Source organism: Fringilla coelebs, assembly GCF_963513975.1.
Source record: "Fringilla coelebs genome assembly, chromosome: 3".
NCBI lineage: Eukaryota > Metazoa > Chordata > Aves > Passeriformes > Fringillidae > Fringilla > Fringilla coelebs.
This window is the reverse complement of record NC_140030.1, coordinates 49,668,226-49,692,180: the sequence shown is the minus strand read 5'-3', so window position 1 is coordinate 49,692,180 and position 23,955 is coordinate 49,668,226. Positions and strand designations below refer to the sequence as shown.

The 23,955-nt window shown below is 39.2% G+C and overlaps 1 protein-coding gene across 1 annotated transcript in view; it reads right to left on the bottom strand.

The window, feature by feature from the left end:
- Positions 1–975: 975 nt before the first annotated feature.
- Positions 976–23,955, bottom strand: part of SLC35F1 (solute carrier family 35 member F1) — a gene marked incomplete at both ends in the record, with an annotated part of 224,490 nt that continues 201,510 nt past the window's right edge. Inside the window, 3 exons of the mRNA XM_084201618.1 lie at positions 976–1,200; positions 18,730–18,884; positions 23,392–23,444. Coding sequence (XP_084057744.1) covers positions 976–1,200; positions 18,730–18,884; positions 23,392–23,444 — 433 coding nt within the window. The remainder of the gene's footprint in view (positions 1,201–18,729; positions 18,885–23,391; positions 23,445–23,955) is intronic.

Genomic DNA, 23,955 nt, shown 5'->3' with positions numbered 1-23,955 from the left:
ACACATTTCTAAATAGCTATTGTTAGAACAATGAACCATGGGAGACTAAGCAAACTGGAAGAGCAGAAGGCACCCTTGATGCGCTGAGTATCTAAAATAAGTGCCCTGATCCACATGATATGTCATCTTTCCGTGGAGAGGTACAATACATAGGAAACTAGAAAATGTATTTTTCTTTCTACAGGTTAAAATTTTAAAAGTAAGAAATCTGTGTTGAGTCACGACTACAGAGAAATTGACTCCCTGTCACCTGATGCAGAACCTTGGCCATCAGGAAATCTGCCATGGATCATAGAGAGGTCAATGCTTGAGTACTTCACTTCTGCAAATATAGAAAGGCTAAAATGCTCGCCTTATACCTATTCCTAGAATAGAGACGGATATTCTAAGTTGTCCCTTCTCTGGATTCATGGATCAGATTACCTAGAAAGGGCAACTAGACAGAGAGCACAGAAGAACTCATTGTATTTCCCTCACCAAATCCAAGGTACTAGCAAAAATGTGTCAGGGGGTTGTTACCACGACTAACCCATCTGTTTTGCGCAAACAAACAAATTTTAGAGAGAAATTAACAGTGACTGCACAAAGTGTATTTGCTGTAAAAAGGCATTTTTCCACAGCTGGTGTGGCTTAGGCATAACATCACTCCGTGTGTGTAAAACACCCTTCTATTAATTCCTTTTTTTTTCGTAATTTCATCTTACGTATTGAATATCTTTCACAGGTAGTTTGGCATTAACTGATTCCTACACAGCAGTTTGTATGGCAAACGTGCTGCTCATTCCGTAAACGAGGGACCGGCATCTCCTTGCAAGGAACACCCTGGAACAATTAATTTGTGTTTGCATGAGCTTTCCTTATTTGCTACCTTGCAGCTCACCAGTGTAACTGCACCTGGTAAATACCTTTCTCTATGTACAATACAGAGATAATGGATATACGAGCTCCACTGTCAGGTGATCAACAGCCCTGGGTTTAAGCAACTCTAACGTGAGGCTCCTCTTCTGTCTCCTGCCCCAGGCTGGTGTATGTCACCGAGGGCTCCATCTGGCTGCTGGCTGGCAGGTCTACAACAGGTCCGGAGGGGTTTCGGAACTGCTTGTACACCCGAGGATCCTGGGCTACGTAGGTGGATGTGGAGGAGTAGAGCATCAGCCCAACAAGGATCGTGAAGAATGACAACAAGTAAAGTCCTGAAAACTGAGCAGAAATAACAGCAGAGTCATTAGACACAGCCCCAATTACCCTGAGTTCATGAAGGCACAGATCCTTGTTTTGGCATCTGCTGCACAGAACAAACTCCCTATCATTTGGATGTTGAATTTTTATGGAAATGACTCTTTGAAAGTTAATTTACTCCCCCCAATTCCCCTGTCCTCCATAAACAAGAGCTAACTAGCTAACAAGAGTTAGCTAGTTAACAACTAGCTAACTTCCCCTGGGCCAGGCATGTTAAGTATTGACTGTCTGGGACTTGGGAAAGCTGAATTTTGGTCACAGATCCAAAGCTGATTTTTTTCATGCTTTTAGACAAGCCAGCTACTTTTGTGAGTCCAAGTTTCTCCAGCTCCAGTGTGAGGTACCATCATTTACAGTTGTCAGACTGGCAGTGGACAAATCGGAAGCCAGTTACAACTAAACCACATCTGTGAAGTTAACATGCTGTTAGAAATATAAAAATACAATTAAATAATAATTTCAATAAGAATTTTAAATATATACACACACACACATATATATACATACATATATATATATACACATACATACATATATATGTATAAATAAAGGCACTTAAAAATTACCCTGTCTGCAGTATCTCTTGCTTGTGAATAGAAAGCAGGTGCTAGAAGATCTAATGTGAGTTTGGACAGGATGAACTTCAGCTGTGAAACGTGCTCTGGGTCAACATCATGAGGTTTGAAAGTACACATGGAAGGCAGTTAACTGAAAGCTCAAGTACACATATTTTGGCACAAGGCTTCACTAGATCAGAGGTCAGCCTGAATTTTTTGACATATACAGACTTGTGTCTGAACTAAAAATACAACACAAAGAACCTTTCTGGCAATTCTACAGCCCTTGCAGATAAAGCTAAAGGCAAAGACAGGGTTTCAAAAGCACAGACCATTGGGTACTAGCTTCACATACTGGGGTCTGGCTACAGGGGACACAAAAATGGCTTTAAGCCCATATGACTTGTCTGCTGATCCTAGACTATAAGTTATTCCTTCATGCAAGCTGTGTGTGAGAAACCATGAAGGACAAATTGCACAGCCACCTTGTTGAGGATATAAATGATTTGTATTCAGTGGAACTTCCAGAAGTGCCTGTATTCTGCAGCTGTCAGGAATCTGTACCTGAACGCCATCAACTACTTGCAACCTGCTATTAGCTGCTCCATGAGGTACTTCAGGATTTTATGTAAAGGTGTCTGCAACTCTGTTTGTTAATCCTGCCTGACTCTGCTTTGATGGATACCCATCCTCTGGATCACCTTGGCACAGCACAAAATAGACAGAACGGACTATATTGTCTTGGAATTTTTTGAGCAATTCTGCTTTTTATGCTTAAAGGAGTTATCATTGTGGAGAAAACAAATTTTACTTAAACTAAATTTGTAATGATGTTAATTTGTTTCTGTTTCATAAACCCACAAAACCTCCATCCAGCCTCCTGCCTGAGGAAGCATTTGGACTTTTTACAGAACCCTCAGTATCTCTGAAAGCTTTGCTCATATAACCCATGGTGATATGTCTGAGTCTGTGTTTCCCACATCCAGTGGGCATGTTTGACAGGGAAAATACCATAACAGGGAAAGTTTTTAAAGCATGTGAGAAGGATTGGAGGGTAGGAAGAGTTTTGCTTTTCATCAGCTTTTGTTTTTTAACATGTATGCCACCAGGCCCTCACATGTTGTCTGGCAGCACAATTTGATGAAACCACCCAGCTGTCACAGAGCCACAGAGACACTGTTGAACTGTTGAGCCTCACCCAGCATCTTCTGAAGGATTTCTTCCATGTGACACAGCTCTGACCGGACTGTTTAAGCTTAGATCTCCCCCACGTGGCAATCAAACACAAGTCAATAATTTCAAACTTCTGGTTGATTTCTCCCCCTCCATTTTCAGTACAATTTTATTCCCAGCACTTTCTTCCCCTCTTTCACTTTGTATTTGAACTTGAGCATCACTTGGCAGCAGTGAAGCTGACTAAGATCAAGGAGATCTCAGGAGCCAAATGCATGTAGTTTCCCATCCCTAGTTTCCCACTGTCCCTTATTCCCACCTTATGCTTGAATTTCTCACCCCAGCCAGCCAGTTGGCTTGGCCCACTGCATAGCCAGAGTGCCAGCCAGATCTGTGATTGCCTCTTGTCCTGCTGTGAGGAATCTGTGGGGCTTCCAGCAGCTAAATGTGCTTTTTTTCTTGTTCTAGGAGCTGTCCAGACAAAGTCAATTCATTTTTGCTTTGGTTCATGGCTCCAGCTCTACCATATCCCCTTTCTCCTGGCCATACCTCTCATTCCTCTCTCAGGGGCTCCCTGCCAGTGGGTTCTTTTGGCTGACAATATTCTTTCCATGGTAGTGTCCTCCCTCATGGCAGCTCTCCAGCCTGGGGGAAAGGTTTGTGCAAGCTGGGGAAATCTAAACAAAGATCTGTGAAACATTTCTCTCTGGAATCTGTGCACAGCTACTTCAAAGAGACCTGGACTCTGACAGTCCTATGACAATTCCTTCCTTTTTACTATCCTTACAAACAAGTTCAGGCTGAATTCAGGCTGCTGTTTGTGCAGCAGGTCTCTGCAACACTGAAGTAGAAAGGTAGATAGTGAGGTTAATATAGGAATATATACTGAAGTACATGGCAAATTTCTGGTTTTTTGTCAATACCCTGTCAGACTGATCCAAACCCCTTTGAAATAAATGGGTACTTCCTCCTATTAAAACAGCAGTGAATCCATCAGTGCAATGGAAAGATGCAGACCTAGTCCCCAAAACAAAAATTTGTTGTTCACTGTACTATGCTACTCTGCCCCAGCTGAAATCTGCAATTTATGGAAGACAAGATTTCTAGGCACAGTCTACTACTATGTAGGTTTTGGAGGTTTTTCTAATATTCATCTGCAAACCTCATCTACTGAGATTTGCTATTAATAGGCAGGAAAAAGAAACACATTTAAAAGCAGAAGAAAAAGCCATTCCTAAGAAATGAAGTGAGGGAGGATCACTTTTCATTGCCACTCTCTATGCAACTGCAGTACCAAACTGTAGGTTCTTGGTAAATGTGTAAGTCCTCTCTCTGCCTAAAAAGCTACTTGAGAATGATACTGTGCTTCATTTTATTGACTTATCCCTTCCTACAGAAACATATTTCCTCTAAGAAAAAATATTTTTAAAATATTCAGATCCTCTCCAAATCCTTCCCTCCGTGCTAAGCAGGATAACTGCACATGGTGAAGAGAAACTGGTTAGCTCAAATTAGCTAATGAGTGTCACACACCCTAAACAGACTAAAAGTCAACTCATGTTTCTGTATCATTATACAGTTTTACTGTGGATTTTGTATCTATGTTTATAGGTACATATGTATTACATATGTAAACTTGCTCATCCATGAAGCTTATTGAGAGACCAGATGGCTTTGTGGTGGGGTCGATGATCTAATAGTGTTGAGTCCCTGGATTTGATTTTCAACCTGTGAATTTATTTTGTGAATCACAATGATTTTAGATGATCCTCAGTTTCTTACCCATTTGAAAGAGATAATAAGACTTAGTTACTGAATAAAGATGAGTTTACAGAATAAAAATGGGGAATAGGGATCCTCTGAGGAGAAGGCAGAGAGCTCCTTTGCAGGGAGAGTGCTTTACTTACAACATTTCAGATTTCATCACTGACATGAAAAGCATGTGCCAAGGCTTTTTTTCCAGTCAAATCAAATAGTTAAATCAGCTCTACAGATCTGATCATGTCTGCTCTCCCCTGACATCTGTGTGTCTATAAATGCTTCCCCAATCAATAGTATTCTATATCGATCATACAATAATATTCATAAATGTTAAAAAATTATGAAAACACCAAAAAGTATCTTCTCTAGACACCATTTAGTACCTGTGGTAAAAATAGCCTACATTAAACCAACATTACCTTTCAGCATGTAAAAGGCACATCTTTGGTGCCTGTCAATTTGGAGATAAACACAGAAGACAAAACCTAGACAAATATGACAAGATAACATGCTTAACAAGATTTGGTCAGCCTATCAAAACAAGCTCAGATTCTGGTGAGACGACATTTCTGGTATTTATCTGAGTTGTTCCTTAGGAACGCAGTACTCGACTGGGTCTGCTCAGTCAGGTTCAGCAGATGAGCTCATGGAAGCACATGGTTTGGCTGCAGGAATAGGGGCATCACTCCAGAGTGGGCAACTGCAGAACCCCACCAGGAAAACCACTGCAGCAGCAAGCTCCAGCTGATCACAGCAAATGTAAGGTGAAATTACTCCTTCTGTTATCTATGCACAAAGTCTTTGATTCTAAAAATGAAAAGAACCCAAACGTATCTGCAGTGCTACATACACGTGTAGATGAAGTTCACAGAACAAAATTTAGCTTATATATATAGCATTTTTGTGGCAAGAGAATCAAAACTATGAGTAAGTCAAGCATCAGAAGGTTCCTAAAATAAAGAAGATGAGTATAAAGGCACCTGAAAATTTAGTATTTTTAAAAATCCAGAATAAACTATTAAACCTTTCAAAATTTACTCCCTACTGGTTTTTATCCTCTACTTTTTACTGTCTGTCCATGTGAAACTTGTCTTTCATTTATCCTGAAATAACTACAGTAAAATGCTTCTACTATTTCTTCTTGAGGCTCTTATACTTCAAAGCAATCCACTTGGAAAAGTGGGAGAAAAGGAAGCTTCTTAATGGGCAAATGAGTGCATCTGATTTCATTGTCTTGAACAGTGATTAGACAGTAACAGGAGAAGAAAAAAATGGAAAGAAAAACAATTTAGAAGCTGGCAGATTCATGCCTTGGTCTGGAGAGAATGAGCAGTTCTTCAGTACACAGGTCATGTATTTAGAAAAGAAAGCCCAAAGAAACATGCATGGAAAGATCACATGGAAAAATCACATCTAGGAAAAGCTGTACTGACTGACTCCTGCAGAGGGAATCTGCAGACAAGTAGTTCTGGCTGTCACAGATGTCCATGTCCATGTTACCACTGACACCATGGCAAAGCAGTATCCAGAGTGACAAAATGAGACAGATGTGAGCCTGCAGAAAAGCCCACGCAGACAAAGGAAATTCAATGATTTGCTAATTTTGGGTTTTCGCTCAGCCATCATGATAATGATCTTGAACATTATTGCAATGGTTATGAAAATGCTAATTCTGTTTTACTCAGTCCATTGAACTGGAAATAGTTGCAGGAACAGACTATTTGAGCTGCAGCACTCCAGTGCTCCATTTGTATTTCAAAACAGCAGCCACACACTGAATCTTTTGGTAGGTAGTATGAACTCCAGCTCCTAGCCTATGGCAACTCAACTGTGCTTTTCAAGTCTTTAAAAAGGTTTTTTTGCTATTAAAGTACTAACTGAAAATTTATAATTATCATGTTTCACATATTCAGTGATAAAGTATGAAATGGAATAACTACCTTTTTCTCTACCTCATCTGACAGTTCTCCACATTTTGGCATAAATGAATAAAGAAATCAGGTCCATTAATTCAAGTTTTAAATCTCAGAGCAAAGTGACCTCCTCAGAATTACACTGATGAAGAGGGGTAAAAATGTACATATCAGGTGAAATTAATCTACTTCCATATTTCTGCTGGCACCATCCATGCTCTCCAGTTCCACCAGCTTCTTCCTTCCCATCAATGGGTCTGTGCAGTGCAGTGAACTCTGCTTTCCAGATTGATTCAGTTTGTAGCATACGCTGCACAGCCCATCAAAGCTGAGGCCAATAGGTGTTCTTTCACTGACTTATGGCTTTTTCCCCTGGGTAATTTCACACATGAATACCTGAGCAGGCTGAGTGAAGGGAGTTAAAACCAAATTTCTCTCATTATCTTTTATATAGCAAACAGACATTTCCACTCTGTTTGATAAATTGATCGAGAGGCTGAGCTTCTTTCCACAATTTTCTATTTTCGCCTCCAACATAGCAAATGAAGCTCACCGTGACCAAGTGCAGAAGTTGCTCTGTGGGATGCACACACTCTCCAGCCAGCAGCAGCACCAGAAGGCTGAGGGCTCTGAGAGCTAGGAATTCACACAGTGCTTTCACTTGCGTGGCTGGATGCTGCAGCCATATTACTTTATTAATAGTAACAGGAGCCAGCATCCCAGTCATAGCTCACAGCGCTCTTTGGCGACCGCCTTGGATCACACCCAGGAGGATCTGACTGAGTCTGTCTTGGATCAGCACTGTGACTTAAACTACTGCTGACTATTTTTGTCCCAGCCTATGAGGAAGATACCTCTTTGGGATTCAGAGCTTGAGCTGCTCGTCAACAGAAACTGAAGCAACCCCCAACAGCGAAACACCGTATTTTGTAACCCCAAATGGCACCACACACCAGAAGGGTTGCTGTGAGTTTTCCAGACTGCACTGAAATGGAAAAAACAAACCCACCTGAACCTTTATGTGTCCTACCAGTTTTTAAGAAATCTCCAAAGGGACCCAAACCACTGAGATATGGTTTAAAGCGCCTTCCCTGCTCACCAACTGCAGAAGCTGGAATGTCTGAGCAGAAATGCTGGTTCTCTTGCTGACAAGGGCACCAAGGAGAGCTGGACAGCTTCAGTAATGATGATAACTTAGGGACAGCAAGTCTGTCCACTACCAGCAGGATTGCCTTATCTTCACACTTAAATGACCTCCAGCTACTTCTTAAGCAAACCATGAGGATAAAGTCTTAAGTGATGACTTAAAGTCCTATCTTGCTCTCTGAACACAGCTGGGATGAAAAGTGGAGTGTGTAGCTAGGTACTCCACATCTTTGATCATCCCTGAATGACAGAGGTTTGTCTCAACACATCACTCATGCCAGCAGAACCCAAAGCAAGAAGCTTCTGGTTTGCCTGAACGACAGTGAAAACCTGACACTGCCCTTGTTGCCATTTAGTGAAAACAAAGAAGCCAAAGGAAGATATCCCTGTCATTTCATGCAGGGCAGAAAGGCCATACTTCTCAATTCCTGATGCTTGTTTTCACCCTCAATATGATCTAACTCAGATGAAATGCTGTCCATTACCACGGCTTATGCTGAATTGCAAATGTTGCATAGAAACCGTGATGACAAGGAGCCAGTTGACACATTTTCTGTATTTTCCAGTTGATTCTATTCTACTTCTTGCATGTTTTACTCCATGTAAAAGATACTGATCTGTGCTTTCTGTAACACAGCAGCACACTCTTTTTCTTCCTTGAATGATATTTGCTGGTGGGCACAGTTTAACTGGTAAGGCAGTGGTCAGTGGGAAACACATAAGCTTTCTTACCTTTTAGATGCTGAGGTTATCTACAAGGGAAAAAAATTAGGAGGGTTTACTGGAAAACTGTCACCACAAATTCTATTAAAATTTAGGAAACTTAATAGATTTCCTGGAATTCATTGGTGGAATGAAACAAACTTATGGAGAAAACTAATAGCATTTTGGGGAAAATCTCTGAGCTTGACATAGGGAGCTGTAAGGCAAATACTGATTTTGCACAAAGCTGCACAATTTCATGCTTCTCAAATGGCATCCTCAGAAAAAAATAATAATAACCTGTCATTTCTAAATACATGCCTGATAGGGCAAAATGTTTGTGTGAAATGGCTTATCTTCATTTCCTGAGTGCCAGGAGAGATGGGAACACTGCTTTCTCTTCTCTTTCCCTTTGTTGCCTCTGACATCAGACGTGGAGAAAAAAGGAGCCTGTGTTCAGTACCCCTGCGGTACCAGCAGTCTGTCTAATTAAAAAGTGCAAGGTAGAATGAGTCCTGCAATCTGTTTTAATCTTATCTATGTAGGAAGGAGATTTTTATGTGTAGTTAAAACACTTCTATTACATTTCTCTAATTTCCTGTGAGCATCCTTACTATGGCATAAGGGGGCTTCATTTCTGGGTTTTTTATATCAATTACTTGGCAAAAATGTGGTAAAGGACCTATCCTTTCAGATGTTCTTATTACAAAAAGGAGAAGCACAACAGAATAGCCTATAAAATCAATTTTCCCTCCCCACTTTTACCTTTCAGTATTCTTTGTTGGCTTTCTCTATCAGCTGCCAGTTGCCATGTGTCTTTTTGGGTTTGTGTGCAAGTATTTAATATAGCAGCAGCTGTCTGCTGTAATGATTCTCAATTACTGTACATGAGGCTAATTGTGCTCAGTGCATTCAAAACCACAGTTACAATAGCTGATTCATCTTGGATTCTTTGTTTATATTTTTCTGCTGAATCTAACAATACATTCCTGTAGAAATTCCTTCCCAAAAGGTCTTCTTTTCTCCTGGCAATGCAAATGGAGGGCACTCCTGCCCTGACAAACAAGGGCTATGCAGCTGCAGTTACTCTTAGGATGAGTGACCACGCCAGCTGTCTGGAGGGAGTGTGACATGGCTGTTTCATGTCAGGGTTCTCTGCAGTGTGACACATTTGCTGCTGGCAACGAGAGGCCAAACTGCAGGAGCTCCAAGAGCTCTCACTTGGGTTGACTCTCAAGGCAGGTGCATGAGGGAATCAGAGTGGAGGGCATGTCCTAAGCTGTCGAATCCAAACCCCCATTACTGCTTACAATCAGATGACATATTCCATCTGGTAAATCCTTCTCATGCAAGCATTATTAGGGATTTTTTTCACTTCCCACTAACCTATTTGAAATTATCGTGGGACCTCCCTGCTATGATAGCAAAATAATCGTCCTAATTTCTATACAGTCTCAGTTTCCACCCATATGTTGTTGCATCATTAGATCAAATAATTCTCATTTTCTCCCTGTGAATTTATAGATTAATTCATATATGTTGAGGTTCCATAGTCCCTCCCAACCCATCAAAGCTATGTTACATACAACAAAGATTTTTTTAGGGATCTGCATATTCAGTACATTGTTAGGGGCCATATGGTTACTCTGTCAAGGCTCTGGAGCAGATAAGAGAAAAGCTGTGTTTGCAGTCTTGAGCTGACAGAAAAAAACTCTAGAGCTACAGCTAGAAAAGTGCTGTCCCTGAGATGGTAAGTTGTCCTGTCCTATGGCATTAGCACTTCTCCATCAATACCAGAAATACCTAGACAGACTCATTTGGAAACAGCTTTGTCACGACCATGCTCAAATTCTTCCCATCTGTTGCCACAGACACTGCCTCGCACTTTGTGCTTCACAGCATTTCTCAATGTCAGCCAGTTCCAGTTGCCTGATTATTATAATTCTTCTTCCTACTGAGGGTGCCAAATCTATTACTACAGTCACTACACAAGGCTGGTCTTCAGACCAACTCTTTGGGACCTCCATCAGCGAGTTCCTTCGAGCATGCTGTTTCTCTCTCAGCACATTGCCTTGTCCTTTATCCTCATTAGCCAGTTTCTCACCTGGCTTCCAATCTTTACATCAATAATCCTCTTCTTTAGCTGATCATTTTCTGTGCTGCACTGTTCAAAAGCCTTGCACATTAGATCTACCATTTGACTTTTCCCTATAAAAATCTGTTAAATTATCGGACAGACATCAGATTTAGACAGGATTATCTGTCTTGTGTGAATAAGCTTGCATTTCATCCAATTTTCCATTTATCTCCACGTTCCTAATTATGTCTACTTTTGATTTTATTGTCTACTTCATATCAAATTTGAAGCATTCAGATTATTGTGTTCTGTTTCTACTTCTGACATAGTAATTTCTATTTCTGTTAAAGATGGTGCATTGTCTTCACATTAAACTCTCATCCTTACTGAATATGACAGAAGGTCCCAATTTTGTTTTGGAGCCAAGTGAAAGGTTGTTTAATTTCTGCCTCCACTGTCCTTGCACAGCAAAACTATTTCTTCTCTTAATATACAAGAACTATTTACTGCTTGTTTCACTTTCTTCTTCATTGCCAAGTTTGGTTTATCTTTTACAGTAACTAGACTTCACTCATTCTCTTTTTTACCGGCACAGTATTAGTTTTCTTTTGTGATTCCTTGTTTTCTGTTTATTTCTAACAGTTTTTTAAACAGTGTTTTTGTCCAGTTGCATTTGGAGTTCTCCCTTACAAATTTTCCTCTTGTCTTTAAAATATAAAATTCATATTACTGTAAGTTAAAGCTATTAAAAATCTTCTTCAGATCCATTATGAGCCTTTTTAACAATGTTCGTTGCTAAACTTAATTCATGCAGGTGGTGGGACTAATTCCAGAAGTTCAGTCTAGCAAATAAAATTGCTTGTCAGCTGATGTCAAGCATCTATCCCATAGCATGGGTTTGAAAGCTTCCAGTTTAGTGGGAAGGGGCAGTTTAGACAAAAGAAGATGTTTTTGTAGATGTTATAGAAGCTAATAAAATACTCCACTGCTTAGATTGAAAGCATGTAAAAGTGATGTTTTCTAACTGATTTTTTTTTGGTGTGTTGATCCATTCCTCCATTCTGGTAGGAAAGAGAAGGTGATGTGGATGTTTTAGCCCTGTATGCCAGTAGCACTCACTGATTTGGCTGGTAGGATGCACAACTGGAATAAGCTCTTCAATTCCAGTTGTATACCAAAACAGATTTTATGTATGTTCCTTCCTGGCAGCTCATAGACCATGGCATAACTTGTAGGCCACACATAATTCTTTGTACACTTACTAAATATTCTACCTTATTTTCTGGTCACTTCTTGAAATGGAGTTTACTCAGTTTCATAACAAATTTACAATGAAATTATTGCATTTAACCCTTAGCATTTTCTTTTAAAGATGATTCTGTCTACATCTCTGAGGAACTTCTAGTCTTTGTTTCCCTATGCAAAGGTGAAAGTAGCATCCAATTCAAAGAATCATAATTTCAAAATCTTGTAGATTTTCAGTAGCTGAACCTTGTTTAAGCTTTTGAATGCAACTGCTGCCTTGCTAATTCATTACTTTTTTATTTTTGGCTTTCTCTCCCGGGTTGAAAATTATTGCTGAGATATGTAACTCAACACATTCATTGTACTCCCTTGTCTTCAAAACATGCTTGTCTTGGGAAATGCTGAGATTTTTATTTATACTGATTTTTTCCTCCACAAGTAATTATGAAACTTAGCCTCTTGGTCTTTGCTTTCATATTCATTGAGCATCATTTAGAAAAAGCATGTTGTCAGTAAGATCCATCTTTTTAGACAGGATGGCTTCATTACATTTTTTCTGTCTGCATTTTTTCTTGTGATAAAGAAAAAGATAGTTATTTGCTACAGTATATTTTGCTCTCTGCAGTTTGCAATCCATTTGCTGGTTCTTTGATATTATGCATCTTTATTGCTGTGATCCCCCAGCTTTCCTTTTCCAACCCATATTCACCAGCACCTTTAAAATCAATATGGTTTTGTTGAAGATTTATCATCCAAGAGTTAATTCCAGTAACAGGAAGAGTTCCTCTAATATGTTTGAGGTAGGAATTAAAAGCTACTTACTTCCTTCAGATTGTAACAACTATACTTCACAATGTACTCTGGTTGTATGCTTAAGAGATCTCTGAACAATTCCAAAATAATTTCTTCACTAATTCCATAAATTTTACATTTTAACACTTGAGGTATGCAGGAAGGTGTGACAGAGATAGAAAGACGTGATTCAGAAGCTACCCAAAATAAAAAGGGGGTGGGCGTGGTGTTTGCTTTGGAGTATTCTAAGATCAAGACTCAAGTTCACTTAGCGTTTCTGTTTTGATAATTAGGCATTTTCAACAAAAATGCATTTTTCTAGAAAGCTTCAAATAATTTCTTTTGTATGCAGTCTTTTAACATAAGACCAAATGAAAAAATCCCAAGATAAAAGCACTGAAAACAAGCTAAAAAACTTTACATTTAGATGGGCTAGTGTCTGAAATATATATTTGAAATCAAAGCTTTTATCATAACTTCTGCAATATGAATGTCACATCATTTACACCCTTCTTGATGCCTTCCAAAGAGGGAGTATCCACGTTTCACTATTCATGCTTTGCAACTAATGAATCTATTGCAAGATAGCACTGTGAAAAAAAGACAGTATTTTGAAAAAGCTTCCATATCCGTGCTGTGCTGTTAAAAATCTGTCAGGCTGTGCAACATCTTAGTGGAAGACACTTTGTTTTCCAGCTTCTGCTCTCTTCTGTCAGTTTACTTCATAGCTTTTTTTATTGTATGCCATCCTGCACCATCACAAAAAGGGGAGTGGATGGGGCCCTTTCTGTCACAGGAATTTGTGTGACCAAAGACACATTTAACTCCTTTCCACCTCAAGGCAGCTCTTTAAATAGAGACACCTAACTATTTTCTAATTGACTAGAATTTGGAGGAGGAAATTCAAATAGCTAACCAATGAAATAAATACATTTAAAGAAATCTGAAAATGCTACTTAGATGAAAGGCATGTAGACAGTAGAGCTTCAAGGGAGCAGAGCTGTTGAGAGGGACTCCCACTGTAAGAAATTTAGTACTTTGGAAAATAAAAGGAAACATGAACATAGTTTTTTTGCACATTACCAATGACATAAAGAATTAACTAGTAATATGACTTACCCTCATTATTACCGCAGGCTTAGAAGTATTCACAAGGATAAAACCCCTGTGCGATTAAATGACATTAAAACAGAAAGTTTATGGATCAGCAGCCTGCATACCCAACTTCATCCTGAAAATACCTTTAAGTATATGACTGAGAAAGTGATAGTGTCAAAAACAGCTTTTTAGCCTGCACTGCCTGCTTCCCTAGAAATAATGATGCACCACTGACAACACCACTGTCAAAGTTTAAAATAGGTAGGTGTTATTTCCCTAACAAGTGGAAGCAAAGAATAGGATCTTACTGACTTCAGCTTATACTTTCAGGGAAGTTAAAAAAAAAAAAAAAAAAAGGTGAGAACATAAACTGAAGTATTTCTCATTTAGGTCAGAGGTCTCAGAAAAGTCTCTCAGATGTTTATGGATGGCTGCCAACTAAAAATCAAAGTAATAAACAATTGTCCCCCAAACCTAACCAATTCTATTTAACTCCTGCTGTCAAACCACAGACTTTGTATCCACCCTGTTCCAAGAAAATCCAGGACTGCCTAAAGCATATAGAGTCAAGGTCAAAATAAGGTTTCATCTGCATAGTCATGAAACTGTGAATTTTTTTAAAGATTATTCCTTGAGTGGCAGGCTTTCCTAATTTAGGAAAATGAACTGAGGTGCACCAAAGACAGCAGAAAAACTCACACTTGCTTCAATACATATTTCTAGCAAGGGTAAAATTTTCACTACATTGAAGACTATGTAAATCCCAAATTCACATGCATTGCTCAAGATCTGTGCTGAACAAAAAAAAACCAGGAACCCCATTCCCCCAATCTTCACCCTCTCTTCTCCATCTGGAAAAACTCCAGTCTTCATGGCTTGCTTCTTGATGTAAGGGGAAGATTGTCTTCCCATTGCATGGATACTGTTAGAATTAGCATTGAAAAGTAATTTTTAGAAACACGACTTAGTATCAGCAAAGGAGGTCTCAACTAGCATAATATCAGATTTCTGGTCCCAGAAGGTTTTGAGTATCATTTTTATCTGCCTATTCAAGTCCTTCGTCACAGATACTCTCTGAGATTCTAAATCAAGATATATGAATTGCTACTATATGCAGAAATTGGGAATTTTTATAGCTGCATCTTGGATAAAGTCATGAATGAATTTGCAAAGGAATAATATAATTGATTGTGCTTGGCTTGCTAGGTAATGATATAATATAGTGCAACTCAACCTGCTGGTCCAGAACACAATCAGTATTCATGCTCTAGCTGCTGGAAAATATAAAATAAACTGCTTAGATTATTTAGTGAGAATCTAATTTGCTTAGAATGACTAAAGACAACATAGAGCTTGCCAAGGAAGCTAACAGAAAAAAGCTAACAAAAGAGCTAAGGCTGAGATTAAAATGTGAAAGAGTACTCCTACATAAAAATGCCCCCATATTTGTATAAAAGTTCTAACTCTGTGCACCCAGAGAGGTGGCTCTGAATTTTTTAGCATCACTGGTGTCCATGTATCCATAACAAAGAATGGCCAAGGACAATCCTGTTACTTGTGCTAAAGAAGGTAAAATGAGAACAGACCAGCTAGAAAGGTTTTGAACATAAAAATTGTATAACATATCTCAATATGGTGAGAAATAAAAAAGAAAAATAAATTGAAGATATGGTGTTGTATACGCTAGGGCAATGATGGATATTCAGCTACCAAAGAGGCCAGACACATTTCTCCATCCACTGGAATATTTGAAATCAATTTTTGATTACAGAAGAACTAAAAAGACATCTTTTATTTGGGGGATGCAAGAACTTTTAGGAATGATGCATTACAATCTAGTAATCTATTTCCAATTGAAAGCTACATATTTTTACATTTTAATACGATAAAATCTTGAAAAATTAACATCTTGAATTACACATATATCACCAGAATTGTGTCAAGTTAACAGGCTGAATTTCCAGCTTCCATGGGCCTGGGAAGTGTTCAGTGTGCTAAGAAGATGCGTGCATGTGGGGTAAGACTAGAGATGCAGCTGTTTATAAACTCACTCGTGTCCTGCATGCAATGATGTTGCAAGGCTGTATTATGTAAAAATGAAATGCTAATGAATCAAAACACTTCAAAGACAATCTTCTCTTCAGTTTGGTTTCAAAAGCTCTAAAGCTCAGTTAAACTAATTTTCTGCATTTTCCATGGATTTTCATAGATCTGCTGCTATAGGTGCAATAAACCTGTCTGGTGATAAAAATAACAGCAGAGGGAAAAATCACAACTGTTTCTTGAAAGCCTCATAAAATTATATTCTGCAAGGGACACTAAACCACTCCGTTGATCCTACTTGAACATAAACCCATTTGCTTCCCAGTGAAGAGGGGCTGTGCCCATTGGCCAGGGCAGAAAAAAGCAGAAGGAGCTGCAGGAGATGTACAGCTGGGCTAGGAACAAAACAGCTCTTTAAAAGCTAGGAGACAACCAAGTGTACACAGTCCTAGGAGGGAAATTAATTTGGATCACTTCATGACAACATATTAGACGTCATTATTGAGTGCAAGTCACACATTTCACAGTTCCACTTCCTCAGATAAAATGATACCTGATAGCAAACCATAAAGAAAAGAAGGAGGTCATCTGACTATGAATAAAAATGTGATAACTAAAGAAGAACCTAAATAACTAAGTGGACTTTTAAATCTACATGATCTTTGCATATAACCTCTCTCTTCAAATTTCGTCTGCAATGTAAGTTTGAAGGGTGTGAAAGGAGACACTGATAGCTGGAGAAATTGATGCTGCACTTCAAGTAAAGGTCCTTTCAAAAAGCCCTGTTAAAGGTCTTCTCCTTTTTAACACTTCAGCTGGGAAGAAGAAAGGAGAGACAAGTGAGTTATATGGAGTGCAGGATGAGGATAAATTACCAAAGAAATGCAGTGATGAAAAATGCCAGTGCTGGCTTGCTATCTATGGGGTAACTGGCTTCCTGGAGAAACAGAGTAAAAAGCATTGCAGCAGGTGCTGGAGGGACCAGGACCTTGAGCTGAAGGGGCTGTCTCAGGGAGGATGAAATCCAACCAGGGGAGGTGCAGAGAAGGGCTTCCCCTGATTATTGAAGGCTGAGAGACAATATGATTCCTCTCTACTGTTGTACCAATGGGGTAAAATGCCATGGAGATGGCCATTCTTGCTGCTAGTGTCTACTCCTGGTAGAAAGATCAATGGACCAAAACCAGGCACAAGTAAATTTATGCTGGAAGTAAGGGGGTTTATAACTGTTGGAGAAGTAATGTTCTGAAGGTCTTCCAAGGACAGCAGTGGAGGTAAAAAACCTGGATAGGTTTAAGTAATTAGGTAAGTGTTTATGAAAGCAACAGCATGACATACAATAACCATAGGAGGATGAGACTTTCAGTTTTCTAATAATTAGAGCAAGGGGCAGAGGAGACCATCAATTACTTCAGATGTGGAACTCAACCAGTTTACCAGGACAGGTGTTGAGATGGATGCTTTCAACCAGAAAACCTCCCCATTCTGAGCCTTCTACTCTTGAACACTTTTTCCATACAGGTCTTGAAGGGAGACCAAGATGCCATTATGGATGGCGGCTGACATGCACTTACTATAGAAAGATGGGGATCAGTAAAGCTGAAAATTCTGCCTTCCTGGCTCTGCTAATGTATCCATCAGACACAAGGAAGAAATTAAACCTTTAACTCACCTTTCAAGTGTCTGAACTTTGAAGTTTGTGTTTGCAAAATTGCCTTTTTTGTCAGGTTTGAGCAATGCTGAGCACAGACCTGTTCACCCTCTGCTGCCTTTTGAGTCTTTCCCTCTCTTGGAGTTTGATTTTGGTAGTACACCATCACCACCACTGTTTTCAGAATAACATTTGTCTTTCATTGTGTAATTTAGTAATTTTTCTCAGAAACAGTGCACTAACACCACTAAATATATTTGTCTATGTGTATCAAGTAATACACACAGTTTTCAGATAACACCTAATATCAAACACTTGGGGTTTGAAGCACGAGGCAGAAAAAAGGAGAAATTATATCACCATGAGACAGAGCTGCAAAGCAGCAGGAAACCCCTACAGTGTGTTTTCAGTCAAATTTTTGTTTCTATTCTTTCTTTTCTTGTGCCTGCAAAATTGTCAAAGCCACAAAACCAAAATAAAAGACAAACAATTTTGTGTTGAACTCTGAAGATTTGAACTTTCACTGTCACATTCAGATTAATTCAGGTACTATTACTACCACAAAATCTGATTTAAGTTGATTAAACACTCAGAATTTTAAGGCTTTCTTTTGCCTAACACTTCTAACACAATTTAGCCATCAAGTAACCTCCCTCCAATGAATAAATGATGGTAGAAAGCAATTGCTTCCAGCACTGCAATTTTATTTTCACAGGATGGAAACTGGTGGGGAATACTTGTGAATAATGAGGTGCCATTCCTCGTAACTGGAGGTCAAATGTGGTCCTGTACCACATGGTGTTTTAAATATTAGGGGACCTGGGAAGTCAAAGTTTCTCTTCAACACAAATATGCTGCACATTTTGGCATTTACAGTAAGAGGCAAGCCACTGGTATGGCCAAGAGAAAGGTGTAATTTATGAACAATTTAGTTATGAATTCAGAATCAGTATGAACAAAACAACCTTGTTCCCAGGCAAAAAAAAGTCTATGGGAATTTTGGAAGAGTCCCTCCCTTCATGCTGCTACCTTAAGTCTGCTCAGTTGAAAGTAACCTTTGATAAAAACATGAAATTAATGATACAGTGGCTGATGAACAGGTACTCAAATCTTAAAACTTGTAACAAAAAGACTAAAGGAGAGCTCTCTTAGAAAAAAATCATAAAATAAAATTTGTTTTAGTGTAGGAAACCTGAAGTAAAAAAAAATCAACTTCCACTTGAACTGTTTAGATCTAGCAAAGCTTGGAGGCTTCTTTTGCTTCCTTGTCCTTAACTGATGTTTCTTGAGGCATACTGCTATTACCCAAACACATCCCTCATTTCCACGTACCTTGTAGTGGAAGAGGAACAATCCACAGAAGAGGCTGTACAGGTCAGCCGTGAGCAGGGAGAGGTTGACGGCAGTAGCACTGGTTTTCTTGATGACCACTGGCATGAAGCTGTAGAGGCCAAACATACAGGCACTAAAGCCAACGTACAGCAAGCCTGCAGAAGAGAAACAAGAGGAAAAGTGACCTCACAGCCTGCAGAAATGACTTTGTTGGGAGGAAGAGGGTTGTGCTTTTAGGAAAAGAAAAAAATAATGCTTTTTCAAAGAAAAATTCAAATTAATAAGGTACACATATATAGAGAGTGAAAACCATATCAACACTGGACATAAGGTCCTTTGGAATCTTCATAATAGCAGAGTTGTTTCAAATTGTTGTCTTATACTACCAGGGACTACCTCATGTCCTAATTTGGACACAATGATGCATTTGAACACATCAAGTCCAGTCTCGGTGGGAGATGAATGTCCCCAGCACCAAGGGAGTTCAGCTGAGTTGGATGGAGCACACAACGTTTTCTGGGAATGGACCCAAAATATGAACACAATATATTTGCAGAGGAGTTAATGGGCAAATGGATGAATGCATGAGGGCAGCACTCAAGCCTCAGAGGTCCTAGACCTATTTTGCCACCAAAACTGACAAATCACTTCACAGTTTTGCACCTCTGCTCCTCTACTCCTTTTTTTCTGCCTTCCTCAATAAAACTATGGTGAGCTGAGACTCTTTCCTGCTACATATTTACAGAGTGCCTCGCACAAATTAAATTGTTAGACGCTAATATAATAAAAATACATTACAGTAAAAATCTAAATTAATTTAAAAACCTAAATAACTTACTGGGAAAGAATTCATTGCTTCAGTTATTACTTGATAAATCCCAAAGCAAATTAATCAATATGAAGTTAAAAAAACAGCGAACACTTTACTCATCTGCTCTCATGCAAATGATATTTCTTAGGCTGCCGTATGCTGCAGAATTCCCAGCTGACATGTGCATAAACCTAAATTTAGACTCATGCCAGCTCTTTCAGAACATGTTATTGACTAAAAGTTGTAGAAAATCTGATTGCCAAAGTCCTGAAAGGGATTAGAAAGGATAAAATAAACAAAAGGGCATATAATGGCCATATATCTGCATGTGGATCCATTTAGTTAAAAATTCTTTAGAAAAGCTGTCTAAAGGACAAAATCAGCTGTGACAGATCAAGTCCTCTGGAAGCACATGAACTGAAGTGTACATTCAACTGAAACAAACACAGCAGACACAAACTATCAGTGTCCATACATGTTATGGCATGCTAAGGAATTTGAATTTATAATCAGAATATGGACAATCGTGGCAAAACCGATTTTACCCATAGGTAACAAATTTATAAGGGGTGCATTGTATACTGGTAACAGAATTAAGTTTTAGGCAGGGCTTGAAAGCTGCTTTATTTAAACTCTGTGACTCTTCTGTAGCAGGCAAATAAGTGCACCATATGGAGTGCAGTTTTGGTCAATGGGAAATTGTTTTGCATACAGGAGCATTAAGCCAGCTTTTCTTCCAGGCTTAAGAAGAACAGGTCAGGCACCAAAGCCATTCTGGATCAGAAGTCAGCATTGTCAAAGTACAGTCTGCAAATCACCAGCTGGTCCACCAAGTCTCTGGCTGTCTGGATTTAACACAGCTTTGCTGGTTTATGCACTCAACTTACAGTATAATTTTATGGTACTGCCTTGGTGTTCACATTATTTGACAGCCAGCTTCACAGGTTGTTTTTCCAAAGGGCATTTCAGTTCCAGTGGAAAATTGCTTAAACTGTAGCTGTCCTAGCAGAGGTGAATATAAAGTGGCATTTCATTTACAGCTTCAAAATATATGTAATATCCACCAGTTGGGTGGCATTTAGTAGTGACAATAAACAAGTGAAATTAACATCATATGATTTTCAGATATATATGCTTTTTAGAGGGCCAATTTTGAGACTGAAAATATGACTTAAGTCAACAGCTTGAAGCCTCAGCCTCCTCAGGTACCCATGCAGCACAAATAGCAGCTTTGGGAATTGCCTCTAGTGCTGCAGTCCCAGCAGACTCCAGAACCTCTCTGGGCAACCTGCTCTGCTGCCTGCCTGCCCTCAATGTGAAGGTGATTTTCCTCACATCCAGTCTGAATCTGCCACTTGAGCTTTTGGCTATTGTCTCTCATCCTCCTGCCATGCACCTCTGACAGTGCCATGCACCAGCTCTGTCCTTTTGATGACCTCCTTGCAGGCAACTTCTCTTCCAAGGCTGAACGAGCCCTAGTCCCTCAGTATTTCTGCATTTCTCTTTACACTTGGTGTCTTCACACAAATAGGCAGGATCTGTCCCTGGAGACCACTCTGATACAGCCCAAGTAGGACAGAGAACAACATGACTTGAGAACTTCTGATCTTGTTCCTGAGCACGGTGGTTGAATGTTGCATGGTGCCATGATGTACAAATGTTGCTTTTGTGCTTTTACTCCAAAAGAAAATGTTTAATTTCAGTTATGATCTTCCATCCTGCCTTGTAACAAAGACCATTCCGAAATATTCAAACCCCCGGTAACAAAGGACACCTCCTTGGAGCTACAAACTGGCTTTTCTCTTAAATAAAACTGATGTTAGTTTATTTGTTAGTATTTCCTCTATCACTATAAAACTTGTCATGCTCATGTGAAACCACTCTCTCAAAACTGCAAAATCATCCTCCTTTCAGTCTGGTTGTCTGCAAGTATTAATACTTAAATCTTCAAGGATACAAACAGAGCTACAGTGATTCACACTAAGTGTGAAGATGAGATATGTATCAGGGCAATTTCCAAAATTAACACCAGGAGGGACACAGCCTGTTTTAAACATGATAGACATAACAGATTGGCTTTAGATCTTTATATTCAAAAGTCATTTGCATCAGTTAAAAGGCAGCTCATTTGGTCTTAAAAGCACAATTATGGCAGATGGCAACAGGCCACCTTGATTTATTTGTTAGGTTGCCTGCTGTGACTTTATCACCACCATTCGGAAGGCTGATGATTTAACTCTGCTGGACCGCAGGTTTGAGCCTGTCACAGGGGATAACTACCCAGGACAAGGCTGTGAACTCCCTGATACAGATTTGTCAATCACTTTTTGACAATCTTGTATCACTGCCAATGCAATGGAAAGTACACCAGGTGCAGCAGAAGCCAGGGAAGAACTACAGAACTGTCACCATTTAATCCATGTTCAGCTACACCACATTTCCAACTATTGCTCTAACAAAACAAGTACGTATCTATGATGCTTTTGCTAAGATGATCTCAGCCTTGTGAAGCACAAGGACTCTTCAGAATTAGTAATCAACTTTCAGGGACATTTTGGCAGCATCACAGATGAAGTAAGACCTTATTTTAATAGCACATTTCACCGATACTGAGTTTGAACAGAAATCTCACGGAAGTATATATGACATTTACATGGACAGTAGATTAATTCACTATGACCACTGGTACCATCAGTACCAGATTAATTATGTCCCTAAGCTCCTTCTCATGAAATATAAACAAACACTGATGCAATTATGCTAACTATGTCAGATTAAAGAAGGCCAATACACTTATAGTACACAGTTGAGTGTGTTTCTCCATGGATACTTTAAATTGATTTGTCACTTAGTTTTACAGCTCAACCATCAAATTTCCAAGATTTCTCTGTGCAATATTTTGTGAAAAATGTGCTGTAATTATCAAGGTTTAAGATGATGAAAGGAAATTGCAAACCAAGTTTAAAGAAACCAACTGTATTCCACAGTTTGTATCCCCTCCCCTCAGGGATTCCCCACATAATCAGTTGTTTTTGCACACTTCTGAGTTGTCATTTTGATGTTCAGTCTGAAAGTAGGTAAAGAGCTGCTGTCAATGGATTGCCATGGAGCTTGAATCCTCTGCAATCGATCAGCTCTGTGCTACAAGTATTCTTTTATTTCTTCTATTGTCATAAACAGTGAAGGAGTGATTATAGGGACTCTCCTAAATATTGATTTAAACCAAATAATTCATTGGACTAATTAGAACGGAGTCATAAACTCAGCTTCCAAACTGAAATGGGAAAATGCAATCCCCTGCTTGGCAGAACACCATAACTGCTTCATTTGGCATGATGCTCCCAAAACTTGTCTAAAAGGACACATCTGCTTTATTTCACCAAAACTATTTGGAAAGCAATTAAAACACTTCCATACAGAAATGCTCCTCCTGGAAGTGAATTTATGAGGCTGTAATATGCACTGTGAGTACTTTTTTAGGTTATTTTGTGAGGTTCCATTTTCTTTCCTTGGCTTTCATTGAAAAGGTTTGGCTCTTAATGACTGCCTCATTTATTGCCCCAGTGTTGCATTGAATGTTAGAACTGGAACCCACTATTGTTTTACTTCACACTGTCTGAATGGTTCTCTTACAGCATTCATATGCTTAACCCAATTGTGCAAGGAAGGCATAACACAGCAATGGAGGACAGATCATTTAAGAACAGTTATGAGGCTCAACCTTTGGTAGTAACCAGTGGAAAAGTCACAAACATTGGCTCCCCTCAAACTCTGCACCCGCCTCCCCAAACGCTGGCTGTCTCCACAACTCCTTCAGCAACCCTCTCCCATGAGGTGAAGTGTGTTCTTACCTATCTGCCAATCCCAGGGGACTTTCAACAGCTCTTTGTGTTCCATGATTGCACTAGAAGAGAAGAGAAGAGAAGGCAAAATTCGATGTAAGAGAACAGAAGTTAAATTACTTCCACTCATTGAATTCAAATGCTGGACAAAACAACACAAATAACTTTATAACAAAAAATCTCTGTAGGAACCAAATGCAATCAAGAGTTTACTAATCTACTCTGGCATTATCCCTGTGCCTGTGTATTTGAAAGATCTTCAGGGCAGTAATCAGATGTGATAGCATACAATTTCTCCTGCTTTATTTCCAGCTCTCTATATACCTGCTCTACATGCCCATTCCCCTAAATGTTCAATACTCTTGTACTTTTCTGACTTAATATTCTGAAGCCTTTTGAATGTTAATTATTAATAATATATCTATCTGAGTTATTCACACTTCAGAGTAGCTCTGCAGTGTAAAATAAATGGATATCACAGGCTGGTTTTGGAAGCATACCGTGATTTGTTACACACTGAGAGAAACCAAATAGTCACAGCAGTGAAAGTCAGGATAATAAGAAAAGGATGGG